Source organism: Corythoichthys intestinalis, chromosome 19, assembly GCF_030265065.1.
Source record: "Corythoichthys intestinalis isolate RoL2023-P3 chromosome 19, ASM3026506v1, whole genome shotgun sequence".
In the NCBI taxonomy this organism is placed as follows: domain Eukaryota; kingdom Metazoa; phylum Chordata; class Actinopteri; order Syngnathiformes; family Syngnathidae; genus Corythoichthys; species Corythoichthys intestinalis.
In genome coordinates, this window is record NC_080413.1 from 8,401,174 (window position 1) to 8,419,046 (window position 17,873).

At 39.7% G+C, this 17,873-nt stretch overlaps 1 protein-coding gene across 13 annotated transcripts in view; it reads right to left on the bottom strand.

Annotated features, from left to right (window-relative positions):
* epb41l2 (erythrocyte membrane protein band 4.1 like 2) overlaps positions 1–17,873 on the bottom strand; it is a 105,656-nt gene that overhangs the window by 36,238 nt on the left and 51,545 nt on the right. For all 13 annotated transcript variants that reach the window (XM_057823028.1, XM_057823033.1, XM_057823032.1 and 10 more), the window contains exons 7-13: positions 17,355–17,430; positions 13,094–13,190; positions 7,924–8,048; positions 6,170–6,257; positions 2,449–2,601; positions 2,279–2,376; positions 2,041–2,213 (exon numbers count right to left, since the gene is read on the bottom strand). In XM_057823028.1, coding sequence (XP_057679011.1) covers positions 2,041–2,213; positions 2,279–2,376; positions 2,449–2,601; positions 6,170–6,257; positions 7,924–8,048; positions 13,094–13,190; positions 17,355–17,430 — 810 coding nt within the window. The remainder of the gene's footprint in view (positions 1–2,040; positions 2,214–2,278; positions 2,377–2,448; positions 2,602–6,169; positions 6,258–7,923; positions 8,049–13,093; positions 13,191–17,354; positions 17,431–17,873) is intronic.

Sequence of the window (17,873 nt, forward strand, 5' to 3'; positions counted from 1 at the left end):
AACTTTCATATGTTGAAAGTAGAGCGAAGGGAACTAATGCAATAATGGGAGCAATTCTAACAACTTTTAACAGTTGATTCAGGGTAAAGAGTAAATTAGGGTAAAGAATTGGGTTCGGGCCAATTGTACCAAAAACCTTCACAAAAAACTTCACATAGTGTGGCCAATGTTTTTTATTTTTTTTTGTTTGTTTTTTGGAGGGGAAAAAAAAGTAATTATCACCAATTACTTTGCCAAGTAACTAATTACTCTTACATTCAGGTAATTGAGTTACTAACGCAATTACTTTTTGGGAGAAGTAATTTGTAACTATAATTAATTACTTTTTTTCAGTAAGATTAACAACACTGGTACTGAGTAATCTAATTAATTACTTTTCTCATCTTGGCAACGCCATTACCGTTACTGAGGCGGGAAAGGCGTGCGTTACTATGCGTTACTAAGTTGGTTGAATAAAAAAAAGTCAGAGACGGACTCACGGAAACGAGAGAGCACAGCAGGAGTGGGGAAGACGCCGTTGCAAACGCGATGCTAGGTGGCTCCAATAATACTGACTGTAGCCTACAAACTACGCCCACATGATACGGTAGATATCACATATTATAGAACTAGATGCAGATTATAGACACGGCTGCATTGGCAACATGTTTTAAGGACTACATGCGTTAGTAAACAGCGGCCATCTTAAAGCAGTAGACCTCTCAGGAAGGCCAAGGCTCTGTTGTAGAGATCCTTCCTAGCGAACCTACTTTTTTTTTTTTTTTTTTTTTTTAATATCTAAAATGGTCCTAAATCGGCAAAATCTGGACTTAAATCTATCTTTAAATTATGAAACTGTTTTAAAATTTACTCATGTTGAAAGTAGACAGAAGGGAACTAATGCAATAGCGGGAGCAATTTTAACAACTTTAGCGGTTGATTCACAACTTTAAATGACTTCCACACATAGCAAAGGTTACTATCTAGTTATCGCAATACCCTTGTGTCTAGTTAAGTGGAGTTGGGCTAGGGCCAATTGTCCCAAAAACCCTTTAAACTTCACACTGTGTGACCTTTTTTTTTTTTTTTTTTTTTTTTTTTTTTTGAGGAAAAAAAATAAAACATGAAAATTATCACTAGTTACTTTGCCAAGTAACTAATTACTCTTAAATTCAGGTAACTGAGTTACTAACGCAATTACTTTTTGGGAGAAGTAATTTGTAACTGTAATTACTTTTTAAAGTAAAATTAACAACACTGGTTATACAGTGGGGAGAACAAGTATTTGATACACAGTCAATGGGAAAACCCTTTGGCAGTATATCAAATACTTGTTCTTCCCACTGTAGCTGTTTTTGTTAACTTTTATTTTGCAAATCATTGAAAAAATACAATTTTGAATGAAAATCAGTTTTTGTATGTGTTATAGAAATAACTGACCAAAACAGTCACATTTGAGTGGTTTTGACCCCCCCCCCCCCCCCCCCCAAAATTAAATAAATAAATAAATAAATAAATAAAATTTCTTGCTCCGTGGCAGCCTTCACGTCGGGGAGTTCCAGCAAGAAATTCTAACCAGTTTGACGCCTGTTCATATGTGAATTAAAAACAACAACAAAAACTCAAAAAAAAAAACTCTAGAATGATTCCGTTGCAATGACTATCATCATCCAGCAGGGGACAATGTCTCACACAACTTTTAAGCACCGAAAGTGAGTAAAACTGTCAAGAAACACTCAAAAAATAGGTGTGAGATACTTTCCAAAAATAAGTGTAACATTGCGGTGAGGTTTTATAGCCCTAATGCTGTCTTGGCCATGCAACATTTACATCAAAGTGGAACTTGGTATGGATTCTCTTGTATTGCCTGCTGTGTGTGCGTGTGTATACACTGCATGCTGCATTCATTTCCTAGTCGGGCCCCTCTTTCTTTCGGAACACTCTGCCTTTTCATCTCCGTCTCTGTGTGACAGGAAACAGCTGCAGCTATTTCCTGTATCTGGTCAGACGGCGAAAAATGTACTCCCAAACGCAACCCAGCCGTGTCTGTCGGTGCGTTACCTCCATCTAGACTGCGGCTGATGCGTTTAGACGAAGTGCGCTCGAAAGTGGGCGCGGGCCGGTCGATGAGGGTGCTGGCCAAGCGTGTTTGGGTTTGCGTGCGCCCGCTGTAGCGGAACTTGGAGCCCAGTGTTAGGAAGCGCGGAGTGGTGGGGGGCTCTGGTGCGTTGAGCCTGGAAAATGATGATGTAAAATCAGTACCGGAATGAATTCCTGACGAATAGTCATTTTGTCATACCTGAAGAAACTGTGGTTCTCCACGCAAACTTTCCACAGCCGTTTAGCAGAGCGATGATTCTGTAGTTTGAATCCTACGGTGCTTTCAAATTGTTCTGTCTGTTGGAACGGTTGTGAAATGATCACGTTTCAATGTTAGTGTTAGCTTTAAACCCTTAGCATTGTTCTTACCTCTCCGGGTCTGATTTTGATGTAAAAGTTGTTTCTCTTGTATGAAATTTTGAGGATTTTGGGCCAGGCGAAGCGATTTATTCGAAGCCGGTCCTTGTAGACCAAGAGTCCGTTGGCGCACACTCCAAGCATGATGTCCACCCCCTCAGAATCCTGCCATGGGAATGACTTAAATATTAATACACTTGCACTGTACCTTGAATTGTAAGTTTCCCCAAGGAACCATGTACCACCCAAAACATCTGAAAAACTGAAATACCATAATTTTCGCACTATAATGCGCACCTGACTATAAGCCGCCACCCACCAAATTTGACACCAAAACGACAGTTGTTAATAGATAAACAGCACTGGACTATAACCCACGGCTATCCTCACTGTATTTTGGGATATTTACAACAAAACATATTTACCGGTAACACTTAACTTGACAGCGGCATCATACGACTGTCATAAGACCAAATGAACCACCATGAAGCTTGGAACCAATTGGCTGCAAGGATTCATTGCTTCAAGAAGCTTCATTTGGCCATCACTGCTCCCTAGGGGAGACAGTCAACCCCTGCTGCCACTTGCTGTCAACAATGTCGTTGTCCAACATGCCTTATTTCTTCAGTTACTGCTCCAGTTGTTTCATTAATTGCTAGTTATGGTATTTGGTACCACTTTATTTGACAGTGGTGCAGTAAGACTATCATTAGACAATTATAATTATGACATGACACTGTCATGAGCAATAATGAATGTCGGGCTGCAGCTATCGAATATTTTAGTAATCGAGTAATCGACTGAAAAGTCTATCGATTAATCGAGTAATCGGATAAAACGTTTTTTTAGGTAAAGAGCAATTATAAATATACATGAGGAAAAAAAGACATTTAATCCAATATTGAACCATTTTCAGTCAATCAATGTCTTTATTTTTGAGTGTACATTGTTGAAAACAGCCAACAATTGCATCTAAGATGTGACTAGAAAAAAACATTCACTGCTTTCACTCAAAAAACTTCTAGATCTTATAAAAAAATATATATTTCTTACCTATTAATGTAATTAAGCTTGATAACACACATCACTTGAAAGCTACGCGTTTTTCCCACATGTTTCAATTTAATTTCCATTTGTGTCAAGCTATTTTTAAGTTCTAGTTGAGTTTTAAGTTAGTCTAAACTGTAAGTACTGATAGGATTTTGAGTTTTTGCAGTGTTCAAAATAAATGTATGATACCTGCTGTATTGGAGCACATTAGGGACCAGTGCTACTTGGTGTTTTATTCAGCAATGACTACTGAGCTAAAACTGACAGTTAGCTTTATTATGTTTTAATTTTACACCCTCATCATTCTACAGCGCTGTGTCTTTACAGATTAAATAAAGCCTGTATGTAAGACACGTTAGCCACGCATCGACATTGGGCATAATCCATAGAAAACTAGCCCTCCGAAGGGCTAACGTTACCTGAGCGAGTGACAGTAACGTTATATTTATTAGCGATGAGAAGTCTACTGCTTAAAGATGGCGGCTGTTTACTAACGCTGCCCAGACGCGGCCGAGTCAGTCATTTCGCATCTAGTCCTAAATGCATGTGATATCTATGAGACGCATCTTACACTACCTGCTACTAGCATCATGCAGGCGTTGTTTATAGCAACGTCGGCGTAGTTTGTAGCGGCTGTCGGCTGCGGTATGTTTTTTTTGTTTTATTGCTTCTTCCTCTACGCACATGGCGTCAGCGCGTTGTCCCGCATTAAAAGTAGTCCGGGCAAAACGTGATGCTTAGAGCTGGCAAAATTAAACGATTCCTCCAGGTGAATAAAATTACTCGGATCAGTTTTTAAACTCGAGTTCCTCGAGTTGCCCGAGTATTCGTTTCAGCTCTAAATGAATGCTTATAACAGATGTCATTTAGTGTCATCCGGCAAATTATCTCACTTTCAAGGGTAATGTTTTACCCTTACAAACATTTTTTTCCCCATTATTTTCTTTGTTTGGATCGATTATTTATCATCTCAAATACTGGGCAAAATCCGACAGTAACAAAAAAAATACAATTAAGCGATAGTTATGAGGTAAATATCTGTGTCTTTTTTACAGACACCCTTTTTTTTCACGTGATGTAATTTGTTTAAAAGTTTAAAATATGCGAGTGAGTAATTTTTAAAGTCTTTTTTTTTTTTCAACAAAATATTAGACATCAATGAATGATTCTAAGCCAAAAATGACAGACATTTTCAATAATAAATATACGTAATTGTAATTAATTACCATCGTTTTATGGCTGGGTTGAAACAAAAGCGGTTGCGCGACGTCTGTAAATGACGGTTTCCAGGGTAAAATGGACAAATTAAAAATACAACAGTTCTTTTGGCTTAAAATACAGCAGTTTATTTTAAAGAGGAGTGCAAGAGCAGAAACTGCTTTTTCAGTCTTGCCCGTGTTTTCCGCCATATAAATAAAAGTTTTGTTTTTCTAAAAAACAATACTTTGTTTTTACATTATACTTTGGAAAAAAAAAACTGAAAAAACATGTCTTATATGCATCTCTTTCCAATGCTGAATCTGAATAAATACATTGAACACACACAAAAAAAACGTTTTTTTTTTTTTTTTTTTAATTTTTTTAAGGGGGGTGCGGTGGTACTCTGCGGTTTTTCACTTATTGCGGCGAGTTCTGGTCCCCATTAACCTCAAAAAAATAAAAATAAAACCATAGCAGCACAAACGAATTTTTTTAACAACACAAACGGGTGCAAACGTAGCATAAACGAATGGCACCATTTTGGCTCCACTAAATCGGGGGGGGTGACGTCATCACTCGAAATTTTTTTTACAGCACAAACGGAGCATAAATGATTTACACCATTTTTAGCCATTTTTAATCAAAATGGGTGGCTGCTTGACCTCAGATTGACCTATGAAAGAAATGTGAATATCTCAAAAACAATAGCAGCACAAACGAAACTTTTTACAGCACAAACGATATAATCTTTATCTAAATTTGCGTATGATGGGGGCAAATTTCACAGAGGTGATAGAGAGAAGCATCAATTTCATTCTGCAACTTTTTTGTGCAGTCGTCTCCACAGTCCACATAAACTTGATTACTCACTAGTAACATGGTTAGCTGTCAGGCTAACTCGGTGCAAAGCTTTTAAGTCTGAGGCCATCTGGTAACGGTCAGTGGGGTATTGACTTAACACAGGGGGGTGGAATCTGCTTGCTAATGGAGGTTGCAATAGGTAGATAATGGACACACATACACAAACAGGTCACACAACCTTGCCGCACTGTTAGTAGCTCATCGATCTCTCGCGTTGACTATTCAGGCATTTTTTATCTGTTGTCATAGTAACAGAATGGACAGACGAGGGAAAACAGACTTCCTCTCTGACACTGGAATGCCGCGAAAAAAATGCTCCCATCCTTTCGGCTAATGGGAGCGTGCCCTTTCTTTTTTGGTCCTCTTGTCCTCCATCTAACATCCTCTCTTTTCTATTTTAAGCTTGCCATCTCCCTCTCTCATGAATATTTTCCTGCTCGGTTTTCCGGCGCAAAAAACAAACACGATCGCAACTCACGTGGGAAACTCGCCGGCTGATGCCCCGATAGTCCGGCGAGGGAGGTGGGCTATTCCCAGGGCCTTTTTTTCAAGTGTTTGCACAGCTGACACACAGACATCAAGGAATAAACTGTGTGTGTGTGTGGGGGGGGTGTCTTTGTACCTTAGCGTGGTGCAGGTCCACCCCGTACATGGACAACTTCTTGGCATTTTCTAGAAACTGCGTGTCGGCCTGCGCTGGTGTCATTCCCCTAAAAGTATGGGGAATTTAGCGACAATGAAGTAGAGTGGGGAGTGACAACTATTTGATACACTGCCGATTTTGCTGGTTTTCCCACTTGCAAAGCATGTAGAGGTCTGTAATTTGTATCATAAGTTCTCTTCAACTGTGAGGGACGGAATCTAATACAAAAAAACCCCAGAAAATCACGGTGTATGATTTATAAATATTAAATTTGCATTTAATTGCTTTGAAATAAGTATTTGATACATCACAAAAATCGAACTTAATATTTGGTACAGAAACCTTTGTTTGCTATTAGATACCAAACGTTTCCTGTAGTCCTTGACAAGGTTTGCACACACTGCAGCAGGGATTTTGGCCCACTCCTCCATGCAGATCTTCTCCAGAGCCTTCAGGTTTCGGGGCTGCTGCCAATCAACACGGACTTTCAGCTCCCTCCATAGATTTTCTATCGGGTTCAGATCTGGTGACTGGCTAGGCCACTCCAGGACCTTAAGATGCTTCTTACGGAGCCACTCTTTAAGTTGCCTTGGCTGTGTGCTTTGGGTCGTTGTCATGCTGGAAGACCCAGCCACGTCCCATCTTCAGGGCCCTCACTGAAGGAAGGAGGTTGTCAGCCAAGATCTGACGATACATAGTCTCATCCATCCTCCCCTCAATACGGTGCAGTCGTCCTGTACCCTTGGCAGAGAAGCAGCCCCAAAAAATGATGTTTCCTCCTCCATGTTTCACGGTTGGGATGGTGTTCTTGGGGTTGTACTCTTCCTTCTTTTTCCTCCTAACACGACGAGCCGAGTTTAGACCAAAAAGTTCCATTTTGGTCTCATCCGACCACATGACCTTCTCCCATTGCTCCTCTGGATCATCCAGATGGTCAGTGGCAAACTTCAGATTCAGACGTGTCTGGACATGCACTGGCTTCAGCAGCGGGACCTTGCGTGCGCTGTAGGATTTTGATCCATGACGGCGTAATGTGTTTCCGATGGTTTTCTTCGAGACTGTGGTTCCAGCTCTCTTCAGGTCATTGACCAGGTCCTGCCGTGTAGTTCTCGGCTGATCCCTCACCTTCCTCATGATCAGTGATACCCCATGAGGTGAGATCTTGCATGGAGCCCCAGAACGAGGCAGATTGACCGTCAACTTGAACTTCTTCAATTTTCTAATAATCGCTCCAACAGTTGTTACCTTCTCACCAAGCTGCTTGCTTATTTTCCTGTAGCCCATTCCAGCCTTGTGCAGGTCTATTATTTTATCCCTGATGTCCTTACACAGCTCTTTGGTCTTGGTCATTGTGGAGAGGTTGGAGTTTGTTTGTTTGAGCATGTGAACAGGTGTCTTTTATACAGGTAACAAGTTCAAACAGGTGCAGTTACTTCCGGTAATGGGTGGAGAACAGGAGGGGTTCTTAAAAAAGAACTAAGAGCCAAAATATTTACTAGTTGGTAATGTATCAAATACTTATTTCATGCACTTAAATACAAATGTATTATTTAAAAATTATACAATGCGATTTTCTGGATTTTTGTATTAGATTCTGTCCCTCACAGTTGAAGTGAACTTATGATACAAATTACAGACCTCTACATGGCTTGCAAGTGTGAAAACCAGCATAATCGGCAGTGTATCAAATACTTGTTCTCCCCACTGTAATTGCCTTTATCAACAGCTCTTACTTGTGGGACTTGTGTAGCTCCAGAATCTTCTCCTCCATTTCTTTGCTCTGATTGGGGGCAAAAGTCAGCTGGTTGATGTAGTCCAGAGGACGAGTCTGGTCGGGTTCGTAGTCACCAAATTCTGCCTGTGTAATCGAACGCAAACATTGAGAAAAGCAACACAAAATGCGGTGTAAATTCACATAATACTATTAAAATGAGGATATTTGTCTAAAATTCGGACTATCGTCCATATGCAAAAGCAGATTCACGTCATTGAAGGAACACGAGGTAACTTTCACACCTTTATAAAATATTTTCATAACATTTGTGATAACATGTCGACTGACAACTAGTTAGATGACACCTCTTTTATATCTTGAGGGGGTCTGTATCACTTTCAACGGCACTAATTAACTTTTAGGAGGGCGGCAGGTACCCTGGCACACGACAAAAAACAACAAATGTGCTAACTGCTTTACGGCATACGTCACTACTCCCTTTCCCCATTCATTATAAAGACGGAAGTCGAGTTTGGGTGAGGTGGGGTTAGCCACACTAAGTCACACGGTTGCTAACTGTTATATGCTTTTGTTTAGCTTGGATTCATTACCTGATTACTATTAATCCTTCACACAGCCGCTGGAAACAGAAATGTTGTTTAATTCATCTGCAGGCGATGGTATATTGATTTTTGATTGATTGATGATTTTACGACCCCATGCGGGTGTGTGCTGGAGTCATGGGACACCAGCGCTGTTCCGCATGGGAAACGCAATCACAGGTGTCGCTAAAATCGACTAAAACTGAAAAGTTAGTCTAGCTTTAAAGTGAAGTTTTTTTAATTCTGTTTGGGAACCCCAGGGTACCTCACGATACTAGGGCTGCAGCTATCGAATATTTTAGTAATCGAGTAATCGACTGAAAATTCTATCGATTAATCGAGTAATCGGAAAAAACAAATATATTTTTGGGTGAAGAGCAATTATAAGTATACATGAGAAAACAAGACATTTCATCTAACCTTGAACCATTTTCAGTCAATCAATGTCTTTATTTTCGATGTATATTGTTGAAAACAGCCAACAATTGCATCTCAGATGTAACTAAAATAAAAAAAAAGACTAATTCACTGCTTTCACTCAAAAAACCTTTAGATCTTTTAAAAAAAAAAAATTATATATATACATATATCTATATATCTATATATCTATATATATCTATATATATACATATATATATATACCTAAAAATGCCGTTACGCTTGATAACACACATCACTTAAAAGTTAGGATTTTTTTCCCACGTGTTTCCATTGAATTTCTATTTGTGACAAGCCATTTTTAAGTTCTAGTTAAGTTTTAAGTTAGTCTAAACTGTTAAGTCCTGATAGGATTTTGAGTTTTTGCAGTGTTCAAAATAAATGTATGATACAGGCTGTATTGGAGCACATTAGGGACCAGTGCTACTTGGTGTTTTATCCAGCAATGACTACTGCGCTAAAATTGATAGTTAGCATTACTGAGTTTTTATTTTACACCCTCATCACTCCACATCGATATGTTATGATAAAGCCTGTATGTAAGACACGTTAGCCAAGCATCGACAGTGGTCATAATTAATAGAAACTTAGCCCTCCGCAGGGCTAACGTTACGTTAATCTTATTTATTAGCGCTTAGCGCTCTTTATTAGCGCTTAGCGCTCTACTGCTTTAAGATGGCGGCTGTTTACTAATGCTGCCCAGACGCGGCCGAGTCTGTCATTTCGCATCTAGTTCAACATACATGTGATCTCTATGAGACTCATCAGACACTACCTGCTACCAATTAGCATCATGCGGGCTAGTATTTAGCAACGTCGGCGTCGTTGTAGCATCTGTCGGCTGCAGTAAGTTTTTTCTCTTCTTCTTCCTCTACGTACGTGACATCAGCGCGTCCCGCATTAAAAGTAGTCCGAGCAAAACGTGATGCTTAGAGCTGTCAAAATAAACTATTACTCGAGGTGAATAAAACTACTCGGATCAGTTTTAAATTCGAGTTACTCGAGTTGCTCGAGTATTCGTTTCAGCTCTACACGATACAATACGATTTGTGATAAAGGGCTCAAGATAACGATCTCACGATATGGCGTTACAATAATTATCGATACATGGGTCAGGAAATCATTCTACTGAACAACTAATCAACAGAAAAACGAGCTATTTTCATCATTCAGCTGTGAATTGAAATGAGTTTATCACTAGTAGAGGGTGGCACCACCCTCCCACTTCAAACGGATTGGACGTCTATGGCCGTCAATGCCAGGCAATGAGTTCATTTTGGGGCATTTCAATTCATTTTGTGTTGATTTTCGGTCACTTCCTTTTCCTTTTGGGTATTTTGGGTCACGTTCTGCTAATTTTGGGCATTTTCAGGTCACATTCCTGTTGATTTTGGGTAACTGAAAATAAACAGGAAGTAACCTATAAATGCCCTAAAACCAGGGTGTCCAAACTATTCCACATAGGGCCGGAGTGGGTGCTGGATTTCCTTCCAACAAAACAAGACGACACCTTTTCACAAATTTGATGTCTTATAAGTGTAATCAGTTGATTGCAGTTAGGTGCTGCTTGTTTTAGAAGAAACGTCATTTGTTAAACTGTCTGTGCTCGATTGGTAGGAACAAAAACCAGGACCCTCAGCGGCCCTTGAGGACCAGTTTGGACACCTCTGCCCTAAAATGAACATGAAGGGGCTCTTGCTCACAATAAATGGCAAGTTGGCAACCAAAGCAAAAGGAGATTTTAAGTGTTTTTAATAAAGACGTTCCCAACAGTGTTCTGTGACAAAGTGCAAGAGTGATTATTTACCCCTCCCCTCCAGCCAGTTAACTCCAAAAGTTCAGTTATCTGCTTAAAACTCCTGTTTTTTTCAATATTAGCTTAATAGTGAATTACAGAAAAATACAAGAAACAAAATACTGGTACTACTATACCGAAATAACATTTGGAAAGAAAAATAAATTTACGTTGGCCAAAAACTCAACCCGTACGGTGACGTCACACGCTGACGTCCCGCTCGCGATGTCATAAATGCAGGAAGTAACTAGAGGTGGGAATCTTTTGGCACCTAACGATTCGATTACAATTCAGAGGCTCCGATTCGATTATAAATCGATTATTGATGTTACCAAGCCCCCGCGCTTTTAATGTTTTGTACATTAGTTTCAAAATTGTTCAAAAATCCTCTCAGGCTAAACCAAACTAATATTTCAGTATCATGTTAGCAGTTTAAAACAGTAAATAAAATACTCAAGTCCCATTCTGTATCAGCAGCTTTAAACCACATTCAATTAATTGAATGATGTGAATCAACCGTTAAAGTTGTTAAAATTCTCCCGTTATTCCATAATTTGCCTTCTGTCTACTTTCGACATGTCAAAGTTTTAAAACTGTTTCAATATTTAAAGATGGATTCAAGTTAAGATTTTGCCGATTTAGGAGTATTTTAGATAAAAAGTTAATTATGTTCGCTACAACAGAGCCTTCAAGAGAAGTCTACTGCTTTAAGGTGGCGGCTGTTAACAACGCGGCACCTACTACACTGCAAGTCTGCCATTTTGCATCTTGTTCTTTTTACATGTTCTACCGGCGCCGTCGTCTGTCATTTTGCATCTAGTTCTACATATATGTGATATGTACTATAGCCGTATGTGGCCGTATGTTTGTAGCAACTGGGCGTTGTTTGAAGCAGCTGTCCGCCGCAGTCATGTATTATTGTTTTTTTTTTTTTTTAATAAAGCAGCATGAGTTGAACATGATATTTATTCTCGGTCTGTTCCTCGTTGCGTCCCGAAGACTGCGCTGTGTTTTAGGCCTGCTTTACCTGGTATAATTCAGTCATCGGAATTTGGATTTTTGTGAATCGTTCTCGAATCTTCCACGGCCGAATCGCGAATAATCTCAGAATCGGAAATTTCGCACGCCTCTAGAAGTAACGGAGCGCTCGGTTTTGACAGTTCAGCATGCGAATGGAAGATGAATACTTGTGGAAAAGTTTGTTAAGAGTATGGCGTAAGGATGTTGTAGCGGCAGCCTAGTGTGCACCCCAGACCCCCGCGACGCCTAACAAGTTAACAGGTATGGTGTGAGCGTATGCACGCGCGTGTGTATGTGTCCTATAACTTATATCTAAGGCGCCCAGTTTGTTGTGTCTCGTTTTATATTGCGGACGCCGAGTTTCCCCCGGGATCTGACGGGGCTACTCCGTCACAACGCCCACAAAAGACTGGCTGTAAATGCTCTGGTTTCAATGGCATTGACAGCGCTTGACGTCCATTCCACTCAAATTGATTTGGATGTCTAGCACTGTCAATGGCAGCCAGAGAGCTAACGTAGACACTATTCTAATGGAAGATTTTGGTCGCAACCTGTTGGCTCCTTTTTCGCTAGAGTTGTCCGATATTATAGGGTAGCTGATCAAATCGGCGCCACGGTGGTGGCTTGTGGGGGTGGGGTACGTCCCCTTATCCGATCCCTGAAGGCCGGTTGAGTCATTTTAAAATGAATGAATCGGACAATATCGACATCGGTTTTTTATCATCGGTCAATACGCATGTTGCCTTCAAAGTGAATGTAGAAGTCTTCGGCCTTCTGCCTTTGTACAAGGGCTAGTCACAGCTTAGCACAGCAGTTATGCTTATTTACCATTAGATGTCTCCAAACTAAGATGTTTGGGATTTGCTATGTGACCATTATCATTATGAAAGCATCGAGTGGGGCATCACAATACAAATAGCCATAATATGTTAAGTCCACGAACGCATATATCGGTATCGGTTTGATATTGATATTGGATTCTTGGAGTTGAACAATATCGGGATATCGTTTAAAAAGTCTTTATTGGACAACTGTAGTACGGTAGACACTATTCTGATGGAAGATTTTGGTAGCAATTTGGTTCCGTTTTTTTTTTTTTTTTTTAACAGTGACAGATTTTTACACCGATAAATAGATTCTTGGTGGGAGCATATCGATAACCTTTAGAACTAAAAAGTATTGCGATGTTTCACCTTTTCTATATATTGCCACACCCCTATTGCATGTGTACTTCAATAAGTTTTGCGTTCGGAAACTTCAGTGCTTGTGACAAAATATAGTAAAAAAAAATCTACTACGGGTGGACAAAAGACTCCAATGGCAGATAACTTTACCTGCAGTGTGTACGAGCCCAGAAGTGCGTGAGTGACAAATGAGCAAGGCAGTCGACCGGACGCCACGTCTTCACGGAGCTGCAGACACAACAGGTACCTTGACGAGAGAAACATGAAAATGACCACAGGTAAATATCTATTACACTGATTTTTTGAAAAAACAACCGCTTGCAGTTTTCAGTTTTAGACTGAACCAACTGTTATTTGTGGAGCACTATTACACAAGCAAGCCCATAAAATTTGCTCAACAAAACATTTAGGTTTCGATAAAAAGTTCAGCTAAAATGGAACTTAAAAAGTGCCATGAAAAAAATAACAAAGGAATTTTTTGGGCATGTGTCAGACTCAGAAAAGAGACCGCCATCCGTCGACAGGAGGATTAAGACTTGGAAGGGGTCGTTTTGTTTGTTGTATAATTTTCCCGAGTATGACGACGGGTTGGGATAACCTTTCCGGTAATCCTCTACGCGGCGTTCCCAAAGTCAGTTGTGTAACATGCGCTAAACTTGCGGTCAGTAAATTGTTGTGTGGATGTTGGATAGCACTAAGCGGAGGAATTCATTATCCAAATGGAGGGCTAAAGTGAATGACGGAATTCAAACACCACAGGGGGAGTCATCGGAGGGTAGCCGGTTCTGGATCCTGGTTACGAGGGGAAAGTATTGAAAAAAGGCAACATGGGGGACATTTGCTGACATGGAGGCTTAAGTGGCAGCCATCCACTCACTCGGGGATCTCTTCAGTGGGCAAACACAGTGCGTTATAGACTTCTTTAAGATCTGTAAGAATGCAGTTTAAAAGAGTCTGAAGCGATTTGTTTCTGAGTACTTTACACATGTTAGAATTGGTAGGAATCAGTGTTGTTTTCATCAACGACGATAGCGAAAATATTTCGCCGACAAACAATTTTTCCACGGCGGTGACCCGACAATGACGAACTAAAAACGTGTAAAAATGCGACATAGTTTCTGTCAATGCACGAGTTTGCTTGACATTTTCATATCGTACTTAGGGATGTGCCAGTTCGAAGGTTTAGCGTGGTATGAAAAGATCACGGTTTCACAACCACAAAAATTTTCCGTCACGCAGTACGGTATTAGGTATTTTTTGTGTGCAGTATAAAATGCAGCGAGAAATCCGTGCCATGGAGCCGCACCGCTCACCACTCCCCCTGCGGTTGTTGCTATGTCCTGTGTCTGTTGCTGTGCTGTAGAATAGACACAATGGCGGAAGGTGTTGAAACTACACCTGAGCTTTTTCCCCCCTCAAAAAAGATATAGTTGCTAGTATGGGAGTACTTTGGCAACAAAAAAGAAAGCCGCCGCTTCTTAGAGGAGGAAGGACAGCAGTACCTCCAACATAATTTCACATTTACGTGAGCATCATCAGTCACTTTACACAAAATTTAAGGTAAGTAAACGCTCTCATGAACGTTTCCCACAAGCTACGAGAGTTCACTCCGGCTAGTTTCCTGTGTCTAGCGATGGTAAAACAAATACTATAATCTAATCTTTTTAATGAGGCAGATAATGTGGCTAGTTGGCATGCCAAGACGGCTAACTAGTTTCCTCTCTACCACTAGCCTAGTTTTGTAAAGTCTTCCGCCATTGTAAACATCTGTCAAAATAAATTTTCATAACATTTCTGTGGTATTTTTTTCTCTCTGCCAACTTTCTGTGTTGAGAGAGGGTGGGTGCATGTGTGTATAAAGTGTAAATAATGATACAAGTCATACACACTCGCTATGCCTCTTGTTCTCGCTCTCCATTATTATTCAACTAAATAATATTAATAGTAGTTGTGGTATGTGTTTTACATAAAATCAATTTGATCATATATTATTTAAGTCCAGTTCCTTTTTTTATGTTCTTGTTCTAATGTTAAGCAACTTGAGTTGTGGCTGAAGGTTTAGTCTATAAGTTCTATTTACTTAAATTTTATTTAAAATATTTCCAGTTATTTTTTTTTTTGTTGTTTTACTTATTTTAAAAAACGTAAGCGTAAAACATTAAATCAATTCACATGATTTACTTTTGCAGCCCACACAAAATGATGTGACGGGCCGGATCTGGCCCAAGTGCACAAAGTTTGACACCTTCGAGTTCATCGTTTAGAGACATTTTTTCACCTAAAAAAAATCTTTCAGCCTCTTAATGGTAAAAATTCTCTGATTTCTTTAGTACTTGTAATTAATCAAAATATAACACTAGCAAACATCTGTTTTCTTTTGGAGAACAATGATAGTTATTAGGCATGTGCCGGTATGAGATTCTGATGGTATGATAACCTTAAGCTAAAATATCACGGTTTCACGAAGTGCAATTACAGCTCTAAAATGTGTTAATTTGAGATGTCTTGATTAAAAACATAAATTAATTAATGAATCAAATGTATTTCTATAGCCCTTTACAAAAACCTAAAAGCTCCTCAAAGTGCTTTACAAAAAAAAAAAAAAAAGTCTTTCCATTGTACGGGATTTTTATTTTTCAGAACATACTAGCAAATTGGAACATATGTATAATGTTAAGTTAAAATAAAATTTAAAAATAACAAAAAAAAAATAGCTGAAATATTCTAATTTAAAATAAATGCAGTCCATTAGGTGAGCCTTAACCCAAAGCTCAACATTATTACCATCAGAACAAAAATAATTGAATTATTTTCCATAAAAAGCACGAGTGAATGACTCATATTTACATGACACACACTCTCTTTCTCAACACAGACAATTGCCAGAGTGAAAAAAACACGTTTTCTCACCGCTAGACACACTAAACATGCTGGAGTTAACTCTAATAGCTGGTGGGAAACGTTCATGACCGTGTTTACTAACCTTTAATTTTGTATAAATACAAAATCATATTGGAGGTATTGCCTCCTCGGCAGCCACCCTCCACAAACGTGTTTTACATGTCGGTTGGTCCCCTCCTCACAGCTGCAACCGTATGTAATTTTTCTGTAGCCGAAGTATTCCCATACCAGCGATTTTGTTTTCTTCAATGGAGGAAAAAGTTCAGTTTCACCTCCTCCAACCATTGTGTAGCACAGCTGACTCACTGACAGTGAGCAACAACCGGTGGGGGAGGGTTGAGCCTTGCAGCTGCAAGCGATGGACTTCTCCCTGCATTTTTGGGACATAAAAATTAGCTACCATAATTTCCCGAATATAAGGTGCACCCGTGTATAAGGCCCACCCGAAATTTACTTGTAAAATCTAGGGAAAATTATTGTACCCGTTTATAACGCACATCCTAATTTTAGCACCAATAAATAGAAGAATACAAGAAAACAGAGCTCGTGTACAGATACAGAAATGTCATTTTACTTACTGGTGAAACACAGCACAAGCATAGAACATTAGTAGTTCCAAAAATTTCCATAAACTGACAATATTTACGGTAATTATATGATTTCACAACTTCTCCAACTTACCAGAATCTAGGAGAAAACAAAACAGATGCGACGTTTCCTTTAAAGGCTGCTGTATAACTTGCTCGTTTCATCATGATGAATAAATGTTTCTTCCATGGATTGATACGGTAAAATAAAAGTGGGGACTGAAGTCAGAAGACGGAAAAAGCGCATCGCTGTGGACTGTAACATGAGGAACTATTATTATTTGGGTTCGAGTTTCCCGAGGGTCAGATATAGTTGATGGACACAGGAACTCTGCTGTGTTCCGTTTTTTATGGTCCGAGTTGCCGAGTTGCAATAAACGTTGACTCAAATGAGTTCAAGAAACTAAATTCCGTGCTTTATGAAGAGTGAAAAAAGCAGAATTTAACACAGACGAAATCATTCGACCAAATAGCGTGGTATTACCGAAACAAGTATTACCGAAACAAAATGGTGACGTCGTGTACCGTAATGGTCGGCAACGGACCGCCGCATACATTTTCTTTAACACAACATGGCCGTGTCAATAAAAAAAATCTGTCTTTAGATACATATATAATACATATATTTCTGTCTCCATCCATGTACCAGTGTATACCGCGCACCCATGATTTTACAAGTTGATTTTGGGGGAAAAAAAGTGCGTGTTATATTCGGGAAATTACGGTAATACCGTAAGGACGGTGTGACGGAAAATTTTTGCGGTTTTGAGATACCTTGAAAGTATACCTTGAAACCGGTAATCGGCACAGTTAATAGTGAAATATTATTCATAGTCCAACTTTTGGACGACACGAAATTTGTTGCAGCCCTGTTGTGGATGTACTGTAGTATCCATTTTTACAAAGCAATTCCAAGTGCTCACCTTGTGATATCTTCAGTGAGCAGCGAGGGATCAGGTGGGTAGAACTTGACGTTGAATGCGAACTGCCAATTGTTACCTGAGGACACATGGGAGAGAGTTTCCACAAGAGACCAAGTAACAGGAAAACCGACAGATCATTGGTGGAAATCTCAGAGATTTTTGCACGATCGGGGTTGTCTGCAGTTCAATCCATCTGGCCTGGTTCCACCCGTCCCTTGTCCCATCTGTGTAAGTGAGCGATTCGGACAGAGGCGGGTTTGAGTGAGGGCATAGAGCAGCTTTTAGACGCCGCTAAGCCCGAAGCGCCTCGCACGCAAGCATCGACACAAACACAAATAAAATGCATGGTGTGTCCGCTATTGCATAACGCTATTCTGGCTTCACCCAATATTGATATGTAATCTTCAACAAAGACATTGAAAAGCACTCATTTCATCATCAGTGGTTTGAATTCACCATGTTTTAACAGTTTCCAAAATAATTCAAGGACGGACAAAGTTTCCCAGGCTAAACATCTGG